Source organism: Euprymna scolopes, chromosome 11, assembly GCF_053919585.1.
Source record: "Euprymna scolopes isolate OS-2025 chromosome 11, ASM5391958v1, whole genome shotgun sequence".
NCBI classification, from domain to species: Eukaryota; Metazoa; Mollusca; class Cephalopoda; order Sepiida; family Sepiolidae; genus Euprymna; species Euprymna scolopes.
In genome coordinates, this window is record NC_136492.1 from 109,246,191 (window position 1) to 109,268,721 (window position 22,531).

At 30.6% G+C, this 22,531-nt stretch overlaps 1 protein-coding gene across 10 annotated transcripts in view; it reads left to right on the top strand.

The window, feature by feature from the left end:
- The window catches only part of LOC145288065 (uncharacterized), a 612,213-nt gene that overhangs the window by 380,317 nt on the left and 209,365 nt on the right, over nt 1-22,531 (top strand). For 5 of the 10 annotated variants that reach the window (XM_080136110.1, XM_080136114.1, XM_080136111.1 and 2 more), the window contains one exon: nt 13,164-13,364. The exons of the other annotated variants lie outside the window; for them this stretch is intronic. In XM_080136110.1, coding sequence (XP_079992236.1) covers nt 13,164-13,364 — 201 coding nt within the window. The remainder of the gene's footprint in view (nt 1-13,163; nt 13,365-22,531) is intronic. 10 annotated transcript variants of the gene reach the window in all.

Here is a 22,531-nt window from a genome sequence, read left to right on the forward strand (position 1 = left end):
CATGGCTTTTCAATGTGGCACATGTTTCAAGATGAAATTCGGAACATGGCTGCTTGATCAGCAGTCATGTTCTTTTGCCTTTCATTATTACGTATGCAGCAAAAGTATGAGAAATTATGATGCTTATATTTGTTTGCATTCACATTACTGACTGCCTAGAGAGCTCGATTAATATATAGCTTGAAAAGATCTATGACTAAAACTAGTTTAGCTAAGTGTATGTGTGTGTTTATATATATATTCTTTAGACTATATATTGGGTTTTTAGATATGTATGGCTAGGTTTCCTTCCTCTTATCTATTTGCGTTTCTGGTACCTTAAGCTATTACGCATTTTTATTCTCATAGCATTTATATGCTAGTTAACATGTCGCAGAACGGATCTTGTAATCTGAAATTTACTTATTAATAGTTTATCTTTTTATATTTTTATATTTTATTTATCTATATATTTTTTTCATATATTAGTAAAAAATAGTAACCGTATTATTTTACATTTTTTTTTATTGGGGAAGTGGTATTATCCACTGGAGAGCCATGTATTTAACAGCTGTTCTGTTTTTAAATATCTGAAACAGCTACATGGTAAGCAGCTGATGATCCCCGTTTTCTATTTACAAAATTTTAGTTATGGTTTTCTCTTTTCATTCTTATGTAGTTAAATTCTGTTTTAAAATTGAAGACTTTTGCGAAATCGGCTTATGCAAATGCTAAGTCTATTTTTATTTAACAATTTTAGTTAAGGCCTTTTTTTTTTCTTTTTTTTTTTTTTTCATCCATATATAAACGAATTCTCTTTGGGCATTATAAACTTTTTAGAAATCGGATTATGTAGGTGCTTAGTCTTAGGTTAAAATTAATATTTTTTTTCCTTCCGTGAATCTAAACTACATTCTTTATTTTTATTTTTGCATTTTTTTATTCAAAGCTTCTTTAGACTATATATATATATATATATATATATATATATATATATATATATATATATATATATATAATGTGCAGATGTTATATCCATAAAGGATAGCGCAATTTCTGTATGAAATTCTAAGTGAGAGAGCTCAATGCACAAATAAAAGTTAAATTATATATATAATCCATAAACGATAGCGCAATATATATATATATATAATATATATATATTTGTGTGCGTATGTCTCTCTCTTTAATAATAGAAAATTATGTTGAATTTGTTCACAAGTGCACACATATATCTATCTGAAATATCTTCATGCATGAAAACAATCTGAAGTCATTAAACATATTTATTGTCAGTACCACGATACAGTGTGTGTGCATGTCTATAATGAGCAAGAAAGACCAAAATATGAATAAAATCAGTTTGTTTTGTGATAGCAAATTATAAAATTTTCAGAGGCATACAGTTAGCATGCATATATAGATTTGGTATAAATTTTCATTTATACCAAACATTTTTTACTCCACATTTGCAGACATGTTTCAACTCTAGCTGGGAATCTGCTGAATTTCATAGTAAGTTCTTAGTATGAAGGCAAGTTTGATCTAAGCGTTTGAGAAATTGAAAACAAAACGTTCAGTACATAAGAATGCGACTTGCTGCCTTGTTTACTTGTTTATTAGTCTCTGTGCAGTTTATGGTTGGACATTTTAGAATATACTCATACAAAATCAAATATGGCGGCATAAGAAAGCTTCCCCAAGTGTGCTTCGAATTTAATTGCTTTTTTTCTTTTTTTGAGCTATAAGCACTATAATTGCTTTTTTATTCTGTTTTTACAAACTTTAAATATCGCCATTTCCTTTTATCAACATTTTTCTTCATACCAAATCCATTTTCATTCCAAGGGGAAATAAAAAAACAAACTTCTTTTTTAAGAACATATATTTGTCTCTGATGAGTGGTTTGTTGAGCTTCTACTATTCAACGAAACAGATGTAAGACGTACTTCATAAAAAATATGAATAAAACATGTGTGAATTAATTTTTATTTCTCTCACATTGCAAAATACTCCGACACCAAAGTCGGAAAGTGGGATGGAGAAGTCAGCGCTCCCAAGGAGGGGAACTCTGATCTGCAAAAAGTGCCTGGGCAGCCCCTTCGGCATTCCCCGTTAAGGGCACCTCTAATCTGCAAAAAGTACCTGGGTAGCCCCGTCAGCATTCCCCATTAAGGGCACCTCAGGCGATTAGCTCACTTATCAAAGAGAGAAGCAAGGCCTGGGAGGATGGACCTCCTAGAGGACCTCCTAGGACTGCACAGAACTAAATTCCCACTGCAAAATCAACACGGACTGGATCATTACAGGAGTACTCTATTTTGGGGGCCCAGATATGAATTAAATAATCTGGTTTTAGAATCATGTATAACACTGCAATCTACACAAATTATGTAATCCCTAGCCTGGAGTTTTGCTCTCCTTCAGTCAGACACGTTCAAACTCAAGATACAAATGTGAGGTGAATACTCTGCAAACTGAGCCACCATGTGACATACAACTAATGCAAATCATACAAATTACAGTGAATGCCCAACTATAAGATGTATCTACTCTTCTTAACCAGGGGTGAAATTTTCCAATTATAAATAATGGAGGATGATGTCTCACATGTAATATAATATAATATATGTATCTATGTATACTTGTTTTTTTTTTGTTTTTTTTTGTTTTTTTCCCTTCTTTTTTGAAGCAATAAGCTAAATATCTATTTGTAGTGGTATTGACCATAAGGTGGTTCATGATGATATAATGTGATATTTATCTACCCTATTTTGGGAATAGATAGACTCTTCCAGAGACTATGAATAGAGTAACAACCAAGCCACAACATTAGATGCAGACTTTCTGCAAAATACAAGGAGTGTCCTAAAAGTAATGGATCAGATGGGATTGCAAATTGCATTGTTATGATAATTGACCTTATGCATTCATAACCTGAAATTTTCATCTCTATGTTGCCGATATTGACGACATAAGACTCTAAGGAAACAACCCCCTGTCATGGACATGTGTCAGAAGCAAAGATACGGCATTGAATTCCTTGCAAAAGTGCATTAAGAATGGTGGTGACTATGTAGAAAAATAAGTTTTGGAGCACAAAAGGTTTCTGCTTTAATGGTAGCACTCCCATCTTCGTAACTCTTCAACTTTTTAAGAAGAAAAAAAATTAGTATGATTTTCTTTTGAAACGTCCTTCATACTTTTATAAATGCACTCTATTAATTATACTACTGCGTTGTCTAAACTATTATCAACCTTTGAAGTTCAGAACAGCATTAAAAACTATTATCTGTATTTAAGTGAACAATTTACTGTTTAATATATACATACAATATATACATTCATATGATTTGAGGATCTGTACAAATTTAGATCATCTAGAGTTCATTTAAAAAATTATTTATTCTTGAAAATCATTTCTTATCCATATCTTAATACATGCAGTAATGAATCGTTCTTTCACCTTTGATCACGCACTTTGCCAATCAATCAATGACATAATTATCTCCCTTTTTCTTATTTTTACAGTCTCCCTCACTCTCTTTCTCTCTTTCTCTCTCTCTCTCTCTCAATTATTTCGTCATTTTGTCTTCTTTTACATTTTCTTTGATTCTCTTACTTTCCTTTTCTACTTTTTAATGCTTTGAAATGAATGGAAAGATCTCTATTCTTAACAAGGCTTTATTAAATAACATATTTTTGAAGTGATTTTTCAACTTGAGAATGTTAGTAAAGGTAAATAATTACACGCACACACACATATGATGAGAAAAGAAAAGGAGGTAGATAAGTACAATCCAGGGCAGACTACTTTTGGTTGAATGATAAGAATATGCTCTCGCTCACACACACACACACACACACACACACACACACACACACACACACATACAACATACTTCTTTTTCTTTTGTTTTGTTAATCTTTTGAAAGATTGTCTATAGTTTTTCTCCGGTAATTAATCCCTATTTTAGTCACATATATTTGAGTTGAGAGCAAATGATGTCAAAATTGTGTTTGTGCATCTTTAACGATAAAACGTTGGCCAAAATAAAGGGTCGGATTTGGAATTCTTCTTAACAATCAGTGTTCTATTTCTTCTCCCTCACCACCAATGTCGTAATTCTCTCTTTGTCCTCTTCCCAACTGACAGTAACCTCCCTTACACGAGAAAAAAACGTCTTTTTATACTTCCGCCGCAAACCACAATAGCACCTAAATTTGCATTCTTTTTTTTTTTTTTTTTTTTTGTATCAGACGGGTTTCAGGTTCTAATACCAGTGCTACTCTAAGAGGGCACACGTCAACCATTGGTGCTGGGTTCTCTAAACTGTCATTATACCTGTTATTTTCAAAGTCTCTCTTTTCTTCCCTCTCAAGTTTCCTCTTTTTTCAGTTACTATTTTCATCAACCTCTTTATTATTATTCAATAAAAACCAGAGGTCCAGAGAAGGAGGAGGGAGCTCCTAACTTGTATTCCTCCTTCTTTTCTTTAAAAACAAAATTCAAGAATCAAGTTAAGAAATTCATGTTAAGAATTTAGAAGGACATTTTTTTTTCTGATCAAAATATTTTTTTATTTAAAAGTTTTGCATATGTTTTGTGTTTAAACGTCTTAATAGACACATTTCTCCCATTCTATTAACAATATAAAAATAATTTTCACATCAAAAAGATACTTCAATCTGTTTTCTTATAAATGATATGAAGATGTTGACAATTTTTTCCCTTATATATAGATTTTTGGTTATTTCATGAAATGTCATGCATTAAAAGGGAACAAAAGCAGTTGAGAATAATCATAAAATATTAAATTTATAGCATTTTTAATTGTTTTTACTGAGTTTTTCTGAATTTAGAAACTAACCTTTTATGATTGGATGACAAAAATGAATGCATCTCTCTGCCTCACATTCTGCGTACACCCTTTTAAATGCCCTTTCTCGCAGCACATATTTTGTTTTACTCAGATTTTTGTTCTTTTCCTTTTTTAAATTGATCCTTCTATCAATCTTAAAACTAATATTTCTTGTTTCATTCCTCAGATTGATCCTTTCTATTTCATTCCTCAGATTGATCCTTTCTATTTCATTCCTCAGATTGATCCTTTCTATTTCATTCCTCAGATTGATCCTTTCTATTTCATTCCTCAGATTGATCCTTTCTATTTCATTCCTCAGATTGATCCTTTCTATTTCATTCCTCAAATTGATCCTTTCTATTTCATTCCACAAATTGATCCTTTCTATTTCATTCCACAAATTGATCCTTTCTATTTCATTCCACAAATTGATCCTTTCTATTTCATTCCTCGGATTGATCCTTTCCATTTCATTCCACAAATTAATCCTTTCTATTTCATTCCTCAGATTGATCCTTTCTATTTCATTCCACAAATTGATCCTTTCTATTTCATTCCTCAAATTGATCCTTTCTATTTCATTCCTCAGATTGATCCTTTCTATTTCATTCCTCAAATTGATCCTTTCTATTTCATTCCTCAGATTGATCCTTTCTATTTCATTCCTCAAATTGATCCTTTCTATTTCATTCCTCAGATTGATCCTTTCTATTTCATTCCTCAGATTGATCCTTTCTATTTCATTCCTCAGATTGATCCTTTCTATTTCATTCCTCAAATTGATCCTTTCTATTTCATTCCTCAGATTGATCCTTTCTATTTCATTCCTCAAATTGATCCTTTCTATTTCATTCCACAAATTGATCCTTTCTATTTCATTCCACAAATTGATCCTTTCTATTTCATTCCTCGGATTGATCCTTTCCATTTCATTCCACAAATTGATCCTTTCTATTTCATTCCTCAGATTGATCCTTTCTATTTCATTCCTCAGATTGATCCTTTCTATTTCATTCCACAAATTGATCCTTTCTATTTCATTCCTCAAATTGATCCTTTCTATTTCATTCCTAAAATTGATCCTTTCTATTTCATTCCTCAGATTGATCCTTTGTATTTCATTCCTCAGATTGATCCTTTCTATTTCATTCCTAAGATTGATCCTTTCTATTTCATTCCTCAAATTGATCCTTTCTATTTCATTCCTCAAATTGATCCTTTCTATTTCATTCCTTAGATTGATCCTTTCTATTTCATTCCTCAGATTGATCCTTTCTATTTCATTCCTCAGATTGATCCTTTCTATTTCATTCCTTAGATTGATCCTTTCTATTTCATTCCTAAGATTGATCCTTTCTATTTCATTCCTCAAATTGATCCTTTCTATTTCATTCCTAAGATTGATCCTTTCTGTTTCATTCCTCAGATTGATCATTTCTATTTCATTCCTTAGATTGATCCTTTCTATTTCATTCCTTAGATTGATCCTTTCTATTTCATTCCTAAGATTGATCCTTTCTATTTCATTCCTCAAATAGATCCTTTCTATTTCATTCCTCAAATTGATCCTTTCTATTTCATTCCTCAGATTGATCCTTTCTATTTCATTCCTCAGATTGATCCTTTCTATTTCATTCCTCAAATTGATCCTTTCTATTTCATTCCACAAATTGATCCTTTCTATTTCATTCCACAAATTGATCCTTTCTATTTCATTCCTCGGATTGATCCTTTCCATTTCATTCCACAAATTGATCCTTTCTATTTCATTCCTCAGATTGATCCTTTCTATTTCATTCCACAAATTGATCCTTTCTATTTCATTCCTCAAATTGATGCTTTCTATTTCATTCCTCAAATTGATCCTTTCTATTTCATTCCTCAGATTGATCCTTTCTATTTCATTCCTCAGATTTATCCTTTCTATTTCATTCCTCAGATTGATCCTTTCTATTTCATTCCTAAAATTGATCCTTTCTATTTCATTCCTCAGATTGATCCTTTCTATTTCATTCCTCAGATTGATCCTTTCTATTTCATTCCTCAGATTGATCCTTTCTATTTCATTCCTCAAATTGATCCTTTCTATTTCATTCCTCAAATTGATCCTTTCTATTTCATTCCTCAAATTGATCCTTTCTATTTCATTCCTCAGATTGATCCTTTCTATTTCATTCCTCAGATTGATCCTTTCTATTTCATTCCTCAGATTGATCCTTTCTATTTCATTCCTCAGATTGATCCTTTCTATTTCATTCCTCAGATTGATCCTTTCTATTTCATTCCTCAGATTGATCCTTTCTATTTCATTCCTCAAATTGATCCTTTCTATTTCATTCCTCAGATTGATCCTTTCTATTTCATTCCTCAAATTGATCCTTTCTATTTCATTCCACAAATTGATCCTTTCTATTTCATTCCTCGGATTGATCCTTTCCATTTCATTCCACAAATTGATCCTTTCTATTTCATTCCTCAGATTGATCCTTTCTATTTCATTCCACAAATTGATCCTTTCTATTTCATTCCTCAAATTGATCCTTTCTATTTCATTCCTCAAATTGATCCTTTCTATTTCATTCCTCAAATTGATCCTTTCTATTTCATTCCTCAGATTGATCCTTTCTATTTCATTCCTCAGATTGATCCTTTGTATTTCATTCCTCAGATTGATCCTTTCTATTTCATTCCTAAGATTGATCCTTTCTATTTCATTCCTCAAATTGATCCTTTCTATTTCATTCCTCAAATTGATCCTTTCTATTTCATTCCTTAGATTGATCCTTTCTATTTCATTCCTCAGATTGATCCTTTCTATTTCATTCCTCAGATTGATCCTTTCTATTTCATTCCTTAGATTGATCCTTTCTATTTCATTCCTAAGATTGATGCTTTCTATTTCATTCCTCAAATTGATGCTTTCTATTTCATTCCTAAGATTGATCCTTTCTATTTCATTCCTCAGATTGATCATTTCTATTTCATTCCTTAGATTGATCCTTTCTATTTTATTCCTCAGATTGACCCTTTCTATTTCATTCCTAAGATTGATCCTTTCTATTTCATTCCTCAAATTGATCCTTTCTATTTCATTCCTCAAATTGATCCTTTCTATTTCATTCCTCAGATTGATCCTTTCTATTTCATTCCTCAGATTGATCCTTTCTATTTCATTCCTCAAATTGATCCTTTCTATTTCATTCCACAAATTGATCCTTTCTATTTCATTCCACAAATTGATCCTTTCTATTTCATTCCTCAGATTGATCCTTTCTATTTCATTCCACAAATTGATCCTTTCTATTTCATTCCTCAAATTGATGCTTTCTATTTCATTCCTCAAATTGATGCTTTCTATTTCATTCCTCAGATTGATCCTTTCTATTTCATTCCTCAGATTTATCCTTTCTATTTCATTCCTCAGATTGATCCTTTCTATTTCATTCCTAAAATTGATCCTTTCTATTTCATTCCTCAGATTGATCCTTTCTATTTCATTCCTCAGATTGATCCTTTCTATTTCATTCCTCAGATTGATCCTTTCTATTTCATTCCTCAAATTGATCCTTTCTATTTCATTCCTCAAATTGATCCTTTCTATTTCATTCCTCAGATTGATCCTTTCTATTTCATTCCTCAGATTGATCCTTTCTATTTCATTCCTCAGATTGATCCTTTCTATTTCATTCCTCAGATTGATCCTTTCTATTTCATTCCTCAGATTGATCCTTTCTATTTCATTCCTCAGATTGATCCTTTCTATTTCATTCCTCAAATTGATCCTTTCTATTTCATTCCTCAGATTGATCCTTTCTATTTCATTCCTCAAATTGATCCTTTCTATTTCATTCCACAAATTGATCCTTTCTATTTCATTCCACAAATTGATCCTTTCTATTTCATTCCACAAATTGATCCTTTCCATTTCATTCCACAAATTGATCCTTTCTATTTCATTCCTCAGATTGATCCTTTCTATTTCATTCCACAAATTGATCCTTTCTATTTCATTCCTCAAATTGATCCTTTCTATTTCATTCCTCAAATTGATCCTTTCTATTTCATTCCTCAAATTGATCCTTTCTATTTCATTCCTCAGATTGATCCTTTCTATTTCATTCCTCAGATTGATCCTTTCTATTTCATTCCTCAGATTGATCCTTTCTATTTCATTCCTAAGATTGATCCTTTCTATTTCATTCCTAAGATTGATCCTTTCTATTTCATTCCTCAAATTGATCCTTTCTATTTCATTCCTTAGATTGATCCTTTCTATTTCATTCCTTAGATTGATCCTTTCTATTTCATTCCTCAGATTGATCCTTTCTATTTCATTCCTCAGATTGATCCTTTCTATTCTATTCCTTAGATTGATCCTTTCTATTTCATTCCTAAGATTGATGCTTTCTATTTCATTCCTCAAATTGATGCTTTCTATTTCATTCCTAAGATTGATCCTTTCTATTTCATTCCTCAGATTGATCCTTTCTATTTCATTCCTCAGATTGATCCTTTCTATTTCATTCCTCAGATTGATCCTTTCTATTTCATTCCTCAAATATATCCTTTCTATTTCATTCCACAAATTGATCCTTTCTATTTCATTCCACAAATTGATCCTTTCTATTTCATTCCTCGGATTGATCCTTTCCATTTCATTCCACAAATTGATCCTTTCTATTTCATTCCTCAGATTGATCCTTTCTATTTCATTCCACAAATTGATCCTTTCTATTTCATTCCTCAAATTGATCCTTTCTATTTCATTCCTTAGATTGATCCTTTCTATTTCATTCCTCAGATTGATCCTTTCTATTTCATTCCTTAGATTGATCCTTTCTATTTCATTCCTTAGATTGATCCTATCTATTTCATTCCTAAGATTTATCCTTTCTATTTCATTCCTAAGATTGATCCTTTCTATTTCATTCCTAAGATTGATCCTTTCTATTTCATTCCTAAGATTGATCCTTTCTATTTCATTCCTCAAATTGATCCTTTCTATTTCATTCCTCAGATTGATCCTTTCTATTTCATTCCTCAGATTGATCCTTTCTATTTCATTCCTCAGATTGATCCTTTCTATTTCATTCCTCAGATTGATCCTTTCTATTTTATTCCTTAGATTGATCCTTTCTATTTTATTCCTTAGATTGATCCTTTCTATTTTATTCCTTAGATTGATCCTTTCTATTTCATTCCTCAGATTGATCCTTTCTATTTCATTCCTCAAATTGATCCTTTCTATTTCATTCCTCAGATTGATCCTTTCTATTTCATTCCTCAGATTGATCCTTTCTATTTCATTCCTCAGATTGATCCTTTCTATTTCATTTCTCAGATTGATCCTTTCTATTTCATTTCTCAGATTGATCCTTTCTATTTCATTTCTCAGATTGATCCTTTCTCTTTCATTTCTCAGATTGATCATTTCTCTTTCATTTCTCAGATTGATCATTTCTCTTTCATTTCTCAGATTGATCCTTTCTATTTCATTTCTCAGATTGATCCTTTCTATTTCATTTCTCAGATTGATCATTTCTCTTTCATTTCTCAGATTGATCCTTTCTATTTCATTTCTCAGATTGATCCTTTCTATTTCATTTTATGTTGATCCCTCCTGTTTCATTTCTCAAATTAATACTTCAGCATTTATTTTTCAAAGTAATATTTCTTTATCCTCCAAAGATATGTTTGTTTTTCATGGTTAAAATTGATCATTTTTCTTTCATTCTTCAAATTTATCCTTGCCTTTTCAAATATTTAAATTGGTCTTTGTTAGAATCGATACTTATTCTCTCACTCTTCAGACTGATATTTCTTCTCCCCTTCTTGAAACTGATTCTTCTTCTTCATTCTTCAAATTGATTTTCCTCTTTCATTCTTCAAATTGATCCTTTCTCTTTGATTTTTCCTTGCTGTTTCATTCTTTTAATTGTGCCTTGCTCTTTGTTTCATCAAACGGGTCAATTTTTTCAAATTGACCATTCCACTTTCATTCTTTATATTAATTCTCCCTATTTAATTTTTTAAATTGATCCTTCTTCCATAGTTCACACTGATCTTTCCTTTTTCAGTCTTCAAATTAAGCCTTTTCTCATTCTTTGAATAGATCATTTCACTGTCTATTTTAATAGATAACTTCCCTGTCATTATCCAAATTTATCTTTTCTCTTTCAATCTTGAAAAGAATCCTTCCCCTTGCATACTTGAAATCGATCTTTCCTCTTTCATTCTTCAAGCTGGCCCTTTATTCCTTAAATTGATTCCTTCATTTTTATTGAACAAACTGGTTATTTTTCCTGATTTCTCAACTTGATCCTTTATTCCTAAACTTGATCCTTCTTTTATTTCTCAACTTTATCCTTCTTTTATTTCTCAACTTGATCCTTCTTTTATTTCTCAACTTGATCCTTCTTTTATTTCTCAACTTGATCCTTCTTTTATTTCTCAACTTGATCCTTCTTTTATTTCTCAACTTGATCCTTCTGTTATTTCTCAACTTGATCCTTCTGTTATTTCTCAACTTGGTCCTTCTGTTATTTCTCAACTTGATCCTTCTTTTATTTCTCAACTTGATCCTTCTTTTATTTCTCAACTTGATCCTTCTTTTATTTCTCAACTTGATCCTTCTTTTATTTCTCAACTTGATCCTTCTTTTATTTCTCAACTTGATCCTTCTATAATTTCTAAAATTGATCCTTCTATAATTTCTAAAATTGATCCTTATTTTATTCCTCAATTTGATCCTTATTTTATTCCTCGATTTGATCCTTATTTTATTCCTCGATTTGATTCTTATTTTATTCCTCGATTTGATTCTTATTTTATTCCTCGATTTGATTCTTATTTTATTCATCGATTTGATTCTTATTTTATTCATCGATTTGATTCTTATTTTATTCATCGATTTGATTCTTATTTTATTCCTCAATTTGATCCTTATTTTATTCCTCAATTTGATCCTTATTTTATTCCTCAATTTGATTCTTATTTTATTGCTCAATTTGATCCTTATTTTATTCCTCAATTTGATCCTTATTTTATTCCTCGATTTGATTCTTATTTTATTCCTCGATTTGATTCTTATTTTATTCCTCGATTTGATTCTTATTTTATTCCTCGATTTGATTCTTATTTTATTCCTCGATTTGATTCTTATTTTATTCATCGATTTGATTCTTATTTTATTCCTCGATTTGATTCTTATTTTATTCATCGATTTGATTCTTATTTTATTCATCGATTTGATCCTTATTTTATTCCTCGATTTGATCCTTATTTTATTTCTAAATTTAGTGCATCTTCTTGTATTTCTCATTTAATTTTTCTTCTTTTATTCTTCAATTGTATCTTTCTTCCCTTATTCTTCAATTGTATCTTTCTTCCTTTATTCTTCAACTTGATCTTTCTTCCTTTTCTATTGTCATTCCTTTTTTCTAACAGCTGTTTCTTCCCTGTAAATAAAGTAATGACTTTTCTAAATTTCAGTCTAGCTTGGTATAATCAATCAATACGTTTACCAAGGTTTACGTGGTTTAGAGTGTGAAGATTTTGTTATCACAGAAATCAGTCAACAAATCAAAATCAAGAGAACATGTTTTTGTTCATTAGCTAAATTTGTTTAATTTTTCTATTTTTCACTTAAAAAAAATATTTTGCATTTCCTATCAAAATTACATAATTAATTCACAAGATTAAAATTCTGAAATATTTTACCAGTAATTTAATTTTAAAAAGTGTTGGTACTAATTTACGTTTAATTTGTCATGTTTTTCTTATATATTTTCAGTATTTCATTCTAAAGGCATACACACATACATATAAATAAATACATATGTGTATGTAGAATGGAAATTATAATTGGCTTTAAGTCCTTAATTGCTTATAATAATGTTTTCTTGCCCATTCTGGTTGATTATTATAATTAAATTATTAATGAATTATGCTTGAATATTCTTCATATTTTGTTTTAAATTAAAATACTATATAACATTTTTGTGTGTGTGTGGAAAGGATGGTTTTTGTGTACAGTATTAAATTCTTAAAAAGTAAGAAAGCAAAATGACTATGAGCGATTAATATTTTAAATTAAAATTACATTTGAAAAAATTTCGAAATTCAATTATGATTTTATTTCAGAACTAAAAATGCAATTTAAGACCAGCAATCAATTTTATCTGTGCTCAAAAAATGATTGAAATGAGTGATTTTTCATGTATCCCTATTCTAGAATTGAACCTTTATTTTTCCTTCCGAGTGTTTCCTTGATCTGACCAACAATTGTTGTTAAGAATTCCATGTTTTCCCTTGCTCCAGGATCAGGAAGCAGTAATATCGTGAATCCTCATCATCCTCCGCACCATCATCATCCACCACAGTTGAAAGAGAAACGGGGTCAGCCAGGCTCCCGACGGAGGCTTTATGCTGCTCTCCCTAATAGGGTTTTTATATGCACCAAAAAGTTTAAGCCCACCGAACGTGGGGAATTGAAACTAAAGAAGGGCGACCTCGTCAAAGGTTTCTCGCTATTCCTTTTTTTTTTTTTTTTTTTTACGATTGAATGCCGCATGTTTTTTTTTAAATGTTTTCTACTTTTTCTCTCCTTCTTTCTCTATCTCTGCTGCATCTGTGTTCACAACTGTTATTTTTCATTCTTTTTTTTTACAAGTATTTGGTTTTTTTTTCTCCCCTTTTTCTGCCATAGAAAACGCTGTATAATGTTTTAAATAATTTGATTTTTGGCATGTGTATATGACTGGTTGTAAAATGTTTAAATCTCAGTCTATTTTGCTAACAAACGGGTAGATGTTATTTTATTTAATGTTTAACTTATAATTAAATAATGTATTTAATTAATATTATCTTAATATAATCTATATAAATAAAAATGGAAATGTATATTTGTTATTTACCAATAATCTAAATAAGCACTGGTCCGATTGCTTCGACATTTTGGTGTAGCATTTTCATCGTACCCATGCGTATTTTTATATCGCTCTTTTTAATTATAACATTATACTTAATTTTTATTTCATAAATTAGGTGGTTTTCTTTGTAACGATGTTGCCATTTTTTTATATGGGGAAATATCACCGCCAGTGATTCACTAGTCACGTGACATCGATAAAACATTAAACTTTCACATTTGTTGAGGCAGGCTGTAGGATGAATCTATGCAGACATATTTTTATAAATAATAAATGACTGTAGAATATCAGTAAACCGCTTTTTTATTATGTTTATTCAGTTTTATAGGCAGATTTGCCGTTTAGTTGTACAAATATCCTCGAACCATATAATCACTGAAAAGAACTCTTTCGGTCAACTCTGGTATCTCGCTTAATGTAAACAGAAGTTTTACATTTATGAAATGAATTATATGGATATATTAGAAATGTTTCACAAGTTTAAATGAGTAAAATTTAATCAGGTGATTCTTGAAAATGTAATCATGGGATTAAAATTTAATTTAAATTAATCGCGTGTGATCGCTTTCCTGTTAATTATTCTTCAAAAATGGATATTAGCAGCAAAGCGACCATTGTAGATCATGTTTTTATTATTCAGGAAATTAAAAAAATTCAAATATAATTTGACGAATATCGGTTCAGTGACTAATGTGATCGAAATAGCAGACTCTTTTGGGCTAATATTAAATAGCAGTTTTTGTAATAATTGTGAAAAATTATGGCAATCATATAAGTAAACAAGTAGGACGGACGGTTACATACCAAAATTTTATTTTTATTGATTAATATTTTGTATTTTAACTTATAAAACTCATTTAGTCATTTTAAAACTTCATCTTGCATTATTTCTTTTTTATTTGTTAAACAATTATGATTATATACAACTGTTAGATTCTGTTTACATTAAGCAAGATAATGGTGTTAACCGAAAGAGTTCTTTTTATATTGTACAACTAAACGGCAAATCTGCTGTTTTATAAATGTATCGTATATAATTCATTTTTAAAAATAAATATGTTCATAAAAATGAGTATTAAAAGTATTTGACATAAAAATCGTTAAAAATTTAATCGATAAAAAAGTTTATCTGCACACACCCCTTATATTTTTTTGTCTTTCTTTTCAATTTTTTAAATCTACCGAAAGAAAATGAAAAAAAAAAAAATCAATATTTAATGACATTTAGTGGGGTGATTAGTTTCAAATAGTTTTCTGGTAAATCTTTCCCCTATTATTGGGAATCACTCTATGGATACACAAAACTGCTTGATTGAAGAATTTGTTTAATTGTTTGTCATTGCTTGAGGACAATTTTACTAACTGTGATTAATTCCTACTTCAGGCACCTAAATTATTTAGAGTGAAATGAGTTTTGGAATTTATATTCAAACATAAATATTATTTTTACTTACAAAAAACATTAAGTCACAGCGGAGTTGTACAACCATCACCCCCCCCCCCCTCTGTATAATTTGTTTACCGATAGGTATTTGGAAATTTTTTTCACTGGATTATTATTGATTAGACACTAATTAACCAGATTATGAAAAAAAAATTGAAAAAGATCATTATTTCGACATTTGAAAGTGGTGCTCACTTTTTAGTTACAATCTTCTGGTAAATCAGTCACCCATTTTGTAACCAATAAAAACGCGAGTATATCAAAACCATAGAAAGTAAAAATGATATGAGCCTACACCACATTTGTAAGTCAGAAATATTTTTGTTTCTCAAAGAAAAAAAAAGATAGAATGAACATGACTTTTTTAATTGTTTTTTTTTATGAAAATAAAGTTTTGATTTTTTTTTTTTTTTTTTAACTTATTTAGTTTTTGGGGTTTTTATTACTGTACACATAGATTCGGAAATGTTGTCAAAAACAAATATATAACGAATAAAAGTTATCAAGAGCAATATAAGTTTCTTCTCTACCTAACTGGATATGTTTTTAGTGTTTTTATTTAATGTATGTTTTTTTTTTTTTTTTAAATTTTAATTTCACTAATATGCTGGTTGTATTTAAATTCTGAAAAAAAAAAACAACATATAGACACATATATTCGAATTAAGAATTTGTTTGACAAAAGGAATATATAGAAGGGGTTATATTGATTTCCTTAATCCATGGATTTTCAATAAAGGCTCATATCATCAGAGGAAATAAAGTGCAGTTAGCAAAATGTTCTATATATTCCTTTTGTCAAACAATAAATTCTTAATTCGAATATATGTATCTATAAGTTGTTTTTTCAGAATTAAAATACAACCACTTAACTTATATATTGCTCTATGCTTAAATATTGAGCTTCTCCTTTTTGGCTAGGATCGCCCTGAAAAGTATTACTTCAAGGAATATCTATCAGGATCTTTCATCTGATTTCTAATCAGTGTCTTATCTCGATTATATATATATATATATATATATATATATATATATATAGTGGCGCCAAAAAGAAAGTCCACACTTGTCATATTTTCAAAAAACGCAAATTTTAAACTAAATTGAATGTAACTGCTTAAAAAACCTATAACTCATTTGATTCGCCTTTTATTCCTCTATAATTTTACCTGTTTATATTTGACTTTTAATTGAAGTATCCTAGTGTTCATGCCAATTTAAAAAATTAACTTCAAATTTCTCTTCTTTTAGTCTCTATTCAAAACAGCATCATTGGGGACACTGACTTCAACTAAGGTTACTACTCTTTCCCTTTTGTTCGATATAAATATGTCAGGTTTAACAGCACCGTTTTCTAAGTATGTGGGTATGACTTATTTCCAACAATTCCTGGTATATGTTCTCAGGACTTGCTACTACACTATGATATTTCATTTTCTACAGATTGTCTAGTGTATTTACACACTCTGTGCCATTGTATTGTAGCCGTCCCCCAGCAGAACTTTACAACTGGATGTCAGGTTGCTCACAATGTCTACTTCTGTGAGAGAATACTACCCAGCTTCTTAAAAGCATTGGCCATTAGGTCTTGATCTTAAGCAACTATTATCATCCATTACTGATCATAGTAGAGCGGTCTTCTTTTGAGCCAGTCCACAGAACCTTCCTTATCTATATATTTCTTGGATAGTCATTCCAGAAAATATTTTGCATGTTGCTGGTTAACCCATTTTTCCAGTTTTCTACTATACATTTTAGTGTATACCTAAAGGTTCGTTTCAGGCTTATTCTTCCAGTTTTCTACTATGGAAGGTCTTGGTGTATTTCTGGCGGCTCTTTTGGCTATTTTCAAGCCAGGTTTCAATATTTAATCCCTTTTTATTTACAGTAAAATCTGTTTCAATATTCCAAACAACTTTTGTACTAAAATCAGAACTTATCTCGATTTTTGGACTAAAAGCAATATTTAAGAAAGATTACATGTTTAACATATTTCATGTGTAAATGTACATTATCAGATTATTGCCTTTTTAATTACAGCCTTTTGACTCTTTCGATAGTTCATTACTAAGTTTTGACAAACATCAATGGAAATATTTGACCATTCTTCCTTCACAATTTTTTTCAATGCATCAAAATTTTTTTGGATTCTTCTTATTGACATTTTTCTTAACAATAACCCACAGATTTTCGATTGGGTTTACGTCGGAACTTTGACTCTGCCACGGCAAAACATTTATTCTATTATCCGACAGCCATTTCTTAACAGATGTTGCAGTATGTTTGGGATCGTTGTCATGTTGAAAGATCATATTGCTTCCAAAATTAAGAAATTTTGGAAGAATTCTTTAAATTTTCACTCAAAATTTTAATGTATTGGTTTTGTTTCATGATTCCTTCAACTGCATTGCATCTATGGTTGTCTGGCAATCAATTTTAAGCCTCTCTTATTACCTTCATCTAATGTTTCCTCGTGTTACTCCTGTAAGAATTCATAATTGTACTAAGTTCCCAGTCTTTTAGGATAACCTTTTTATGATCTGATTTATCTAGTCTGTAATCATCTTATTCCCTTTTCATCAACAAGCTTTAACATTTCTGCAACAATGGCTGAGGGTCCTGCAACCTTACCCTTTTTCATCTAGCTCACAGCTATTTCTTTCTAAATAACAAGATACTGCTTCTGGACATGATACTCCTTTTGCAACTTCTAGATTTTGACGATTCTGTGGAAACTGAGTATTCAACAATTTCTTGTGGTAGTATTCCTAAGCATCCCTCTTGTTCTGGTCATTTGTTGCTAACATTCTATTACCATTTTGAATGCACTTCTCTTTAACAACATCCATATTTGTCTTTGCCATCTCTTTAGGTATCCTGAATACTTCATTCTTATGATGACTGAAAGATATTTTGTGTGAAAAAATTGTTTGTGTTTGTTAAAACGTTGAATGTTCTCATTTGTAAAACGTTCAGAAGTGAGGAAAAAGTACTAATGTGTGTATCATTATTTATTTATTTATTTATTTTTTGTTAGATTGTAAAAAAGCAGCAGTAGAAATAGTCCTTAAGGAATCTCTAGTGTGGCATAAGTCGTGCTTATTGGGTGCATCCTTTGCTTTTGTTCGAAACTTCTTATTGTTCTCGATATCATCTTGGAGGACTGATGTATGTCCGCTAGAAGAAGAAAAAAAAACAGTTTTTGATTAGAAGGCGGTCGGTTCTATTAGAAACAATTAGCTCACAAAAACTCTATAATATGCCATTTCAATTGTACTGGGGTTTTTCTCATTGGTTGAGAATTGTCGAGTTAACACCTATATGTGTATTAATGTATTATGTTTTTTTTTTCAAAATCTCCTCCTGCATTTGTATGAACATCAAACTGAGCAATTGATTTGAAGTCCTCCCATTTCCACTCATTACTTAAAAGAAGTAGAAATGAATATGAGAGAAGAGGAAAGAGTAAGCTAAAGGGGGAAAGAAAGAAAGCGAGTAGTTTATACAAGTTAATATCTTTTTCACATTCTTTCTTCTTGTGGACTCCTTTACTTTTAGTACAACAAATTTTCTTATCAAATTTGACTAATTGTTTCGCTTTGTGTGCGTGAATGGTTTCATTGGATTTTTTATCATATTAATAAAAAATTCCATATTTTATACTAACCAGTCTTGATTCAATTTAAATTAGTTTTAATTCAATCGTAAAGACAACCCCCCCCCAAAAAAAATTAAATTAAAATTTAAAAATATACAGGACATAAAAACAAATGGTAAAAACAAATGGTAAAAACAAATGAGTAAGTCTTTTATAATTTTTTCTCTATTCTTGCTTTTGAATGTGCGTTTAAATTATATATATATATATATATATATATATATATATATATATATATATAGTTTACACTGATGCATGTTTTTGAATATCTGCATGTATGTGTACATTTGTTGTGCTACTTATATTTGCTAATCACGTAACATTTACTAATAATTCATTAAAACCTCTCTTTCTCATATATATATATATATATATATATATATATATATATATATATATATATATATATATATATATATATATATATATATATATGCATGCAAGATACCTAAATGTGCATGTTGAATAGTATGAACATTAATTGACTTCTGACAAATATGAGGGGCGTCCCAAAAGTAATGCTTCTTATTTTTTATTCTGCCATAATGGATCAGTACAAATTGTATTGTTATGATGACTGAACTTGTGCATCCATGACCTGAAAGCTTCATCTCTCTGTTGCAGATATTGACGGTGCGATACTCTAAGAAAACAACCTCTGTTATTAACATGCATCAGAATCAGAGATGCATCATTGAATTTCTGGCAAAAGTGCTCTGAGAATGGTGGTGACTATGTAGAAAAATAAATACTAGAGGTTGCTTATTTTTATGGTATCACTCCTGTCTTGGTAGCTCTTCAACTTTTTGAGTTAAAAAATAGGAGGATTTACTTTTGGAACAACACTCGTATAATATAATTAGGAAATAAGATTTTTAGATGTTTACTTTGTTCTTGAATTTAAAGATTTTTTTTATTATATTTTGTTACAGATGATTTTATTTTTTGATTGGGAAAATAAATTTCTCTTATATTTTCCGCTCTCATCAATTAATTGACCATTTCTATTTGCTTTTGATCGAAAAATCTTGATTTTTGTTTGTTGTCTTATTTTAATGGGCATTGCTATGAATAATCTGAAAACGTTCGTTTGCTTTCATAATATGAGGCAAGGTAAAAAATATATATATAAAATTTTTTAGTTGTTTTGTTTTATGTGTCAAGCTAAAATGATTTTTTTTATTTCTAAATTTTGGATATTTTACTGATGCTGCTTAAAATTATTTATTTTCTTGATAAAATTCTTCATTTACTTTTTAATTGTTAAAATTTGAAATTTTGTGATTTTTTTAAACAATTGTTTCAGTCTAGCAGTTTAATTTCATATTATTTTTGTTTTTAAACATTTCGTTAGCGTTTTATTTTTCTTCATCCCGTTTTACAGCTGTAGTTGTTAATCTGAGTTAAGACTCCAGTCTTAACTCAGATTAGGAGTTGTTGAGTTGTGTCCTCTTGTCTATAGATAAAAGGAAATTTGTTTAGAATGATCTCCCTTTTTTGGTTGTTATTGTTGTTGTTTTACTTGACAAGATGGCGGTTTAGCTGAGACTGGGTGTCTGAGGAAGGAGTAAATTAACATTGGTAGCAGAAGATGTCTTTTGTGTACTAAAAAAAAAAAAAAAACTTTTGTTCAGCAAATGCTGAAACACATTTAGAAGTTGTAATTTTCTAGCATGGTAGAGACGCTCAGTCAAGCACCTGCCATAAAAAATAACGATAGATTAGAGAAAGACAGCTAAAAAAGAAGAAAGGACTTCTTTTTTTTTTTTACAAAGGCGTCACCATTTATCAAGGCCCATATACAACTCGAGGATAAGGGTTAATGAGTGTACAGTAAACAATGGGGAAATATCATAGTAATCTACGTTAGTATGGAAATTTGGTAAATTGTATTACTTAAGGGGAGGCTCATCAAAAATTTGTTCATGTTGGACTTGAAGACGACCATGTTGTAGTCAGTTAGAAAGCAGGAAAACGGAAGAGAGTTTCACAAATGTGCAGTTCTTGTTTTTATATGAGATTTTGAAAACTGTGTGTTATTATTTGCCTTTCGTTGGTGGTATTGAATTGAAGACTAGTTAATAGAGGCAGTATATATATATGTATATATATATTTACTTGGAGAGAGGAGGGCGAAGATACCGCTTATCAAGGCCTGGAGGCCACTCTAGGATAAGGGTTGAGTGTTAGGTAAATGGTGAAACAACATGATTGGTAATGGTGGAACTTGGGTAGGGCTAGATTATTTAAGAGGACTAATGTACACAAGATTATTTAAGAGGACTAATGTACACAAGATTATTTAAGAGGACTAATGTACACAAGATTATTTAAGAGGACGGCTCAACAAGAACTAATGTACATTAAATTTGAAAATGACCATATTATAGTCAGTCAGGAAGCAACTCTATGCTATTGTGTTCCACAGATGAACAGATCTTGGAAAGAAACTTTGCTCATGAAATTGTCGTTTAGTTTTAGATACAGGAAAGGGAGGGAAATTGTTGACAGTTGTAGCTAGATGAGTATTTGTTGCAAACGGTTTACAGGGAGGGGGGCACTAGATTAGAGCTCAGTCGAGTACCTACCATAAAATTAATGATAGAGCAGAGACAGGTTCACAATTTCAAAAAGAGGAAGTAGGGAGATAAAACGATTCTTGTCCACTAGATTTCAAAGACGTTGCGAGCTTGTCTTTGTTTTATCATTACTTCCATGGCAAGTGCTCGTCCGAGCTCCAATCTCTGGGTCCCCCCCTTGCCAATCTTTCACGAAAAACACCTGTCTAGCTGAAAGCACTGTCAGTAATTTTTCCCACTCTTTTTTCCATGAACAAAGCTTCTTTCTTAGAAGTGCACGCCTGTGGAACTCTCTTCCGTTTGCCTGTTTCCCACCTGGCTACAACTTAGATGTCTTCAAGTCCAACATAAACAACTTCCTGATGAATCGCCCCCCCTTAAGTAAGACACTTTATCAAATCTCCAATACTAACGATTACTACGATACTATCCCATTGATTACTGTACACGTATTAACCCTTATCCCCGAGTAGCTTCCGGGCCTTGATAAGTGGTGACCTCCATGTAAAAAAAAAAAAAAAGATTTCAAAGACAATTTTGTATCCTACCAAGGCAGGAAAGGGTACCCTTAAGAGTTCCACCCCCATCTTAAGATGTATTTGTACAGGTAGGGAATTAGTACAAGAGTGAGATACTTTCTGGAGCGGTATTTTGAATCTTAATTTTTCTCTGCACAAGGAAGAATCAAGGCAGAAACCGTTATGGTGGCGACTTGTGTTGGTGAAATATTTTTTCTACAGGATGACTCCCATCCCTAAATCTACTCTTGAAATCGATAAAAAATTCAAAATCCTTTCTGTAATCCAATCATACTAATCACAAATAAACTTCAATTTATGCCTGGTTTATCCACCAATTTTCAGCCATGAATATCCAACAGTCTTTATTTTATCGCTGTTTAATGATAAGCATAATATGATTGGCTGGTGTATGCCATAAATACAGACAGGTACAGCAGCCTGGCACAGACATCAAAAGATATACCGAAAGCCTAAAATTTAAGCATATTACTAGCTATGACTATAAACAACTGTTCATGAAGGCGTCTTGGTAGATTGTGTTAGTTGATGATCGTAACC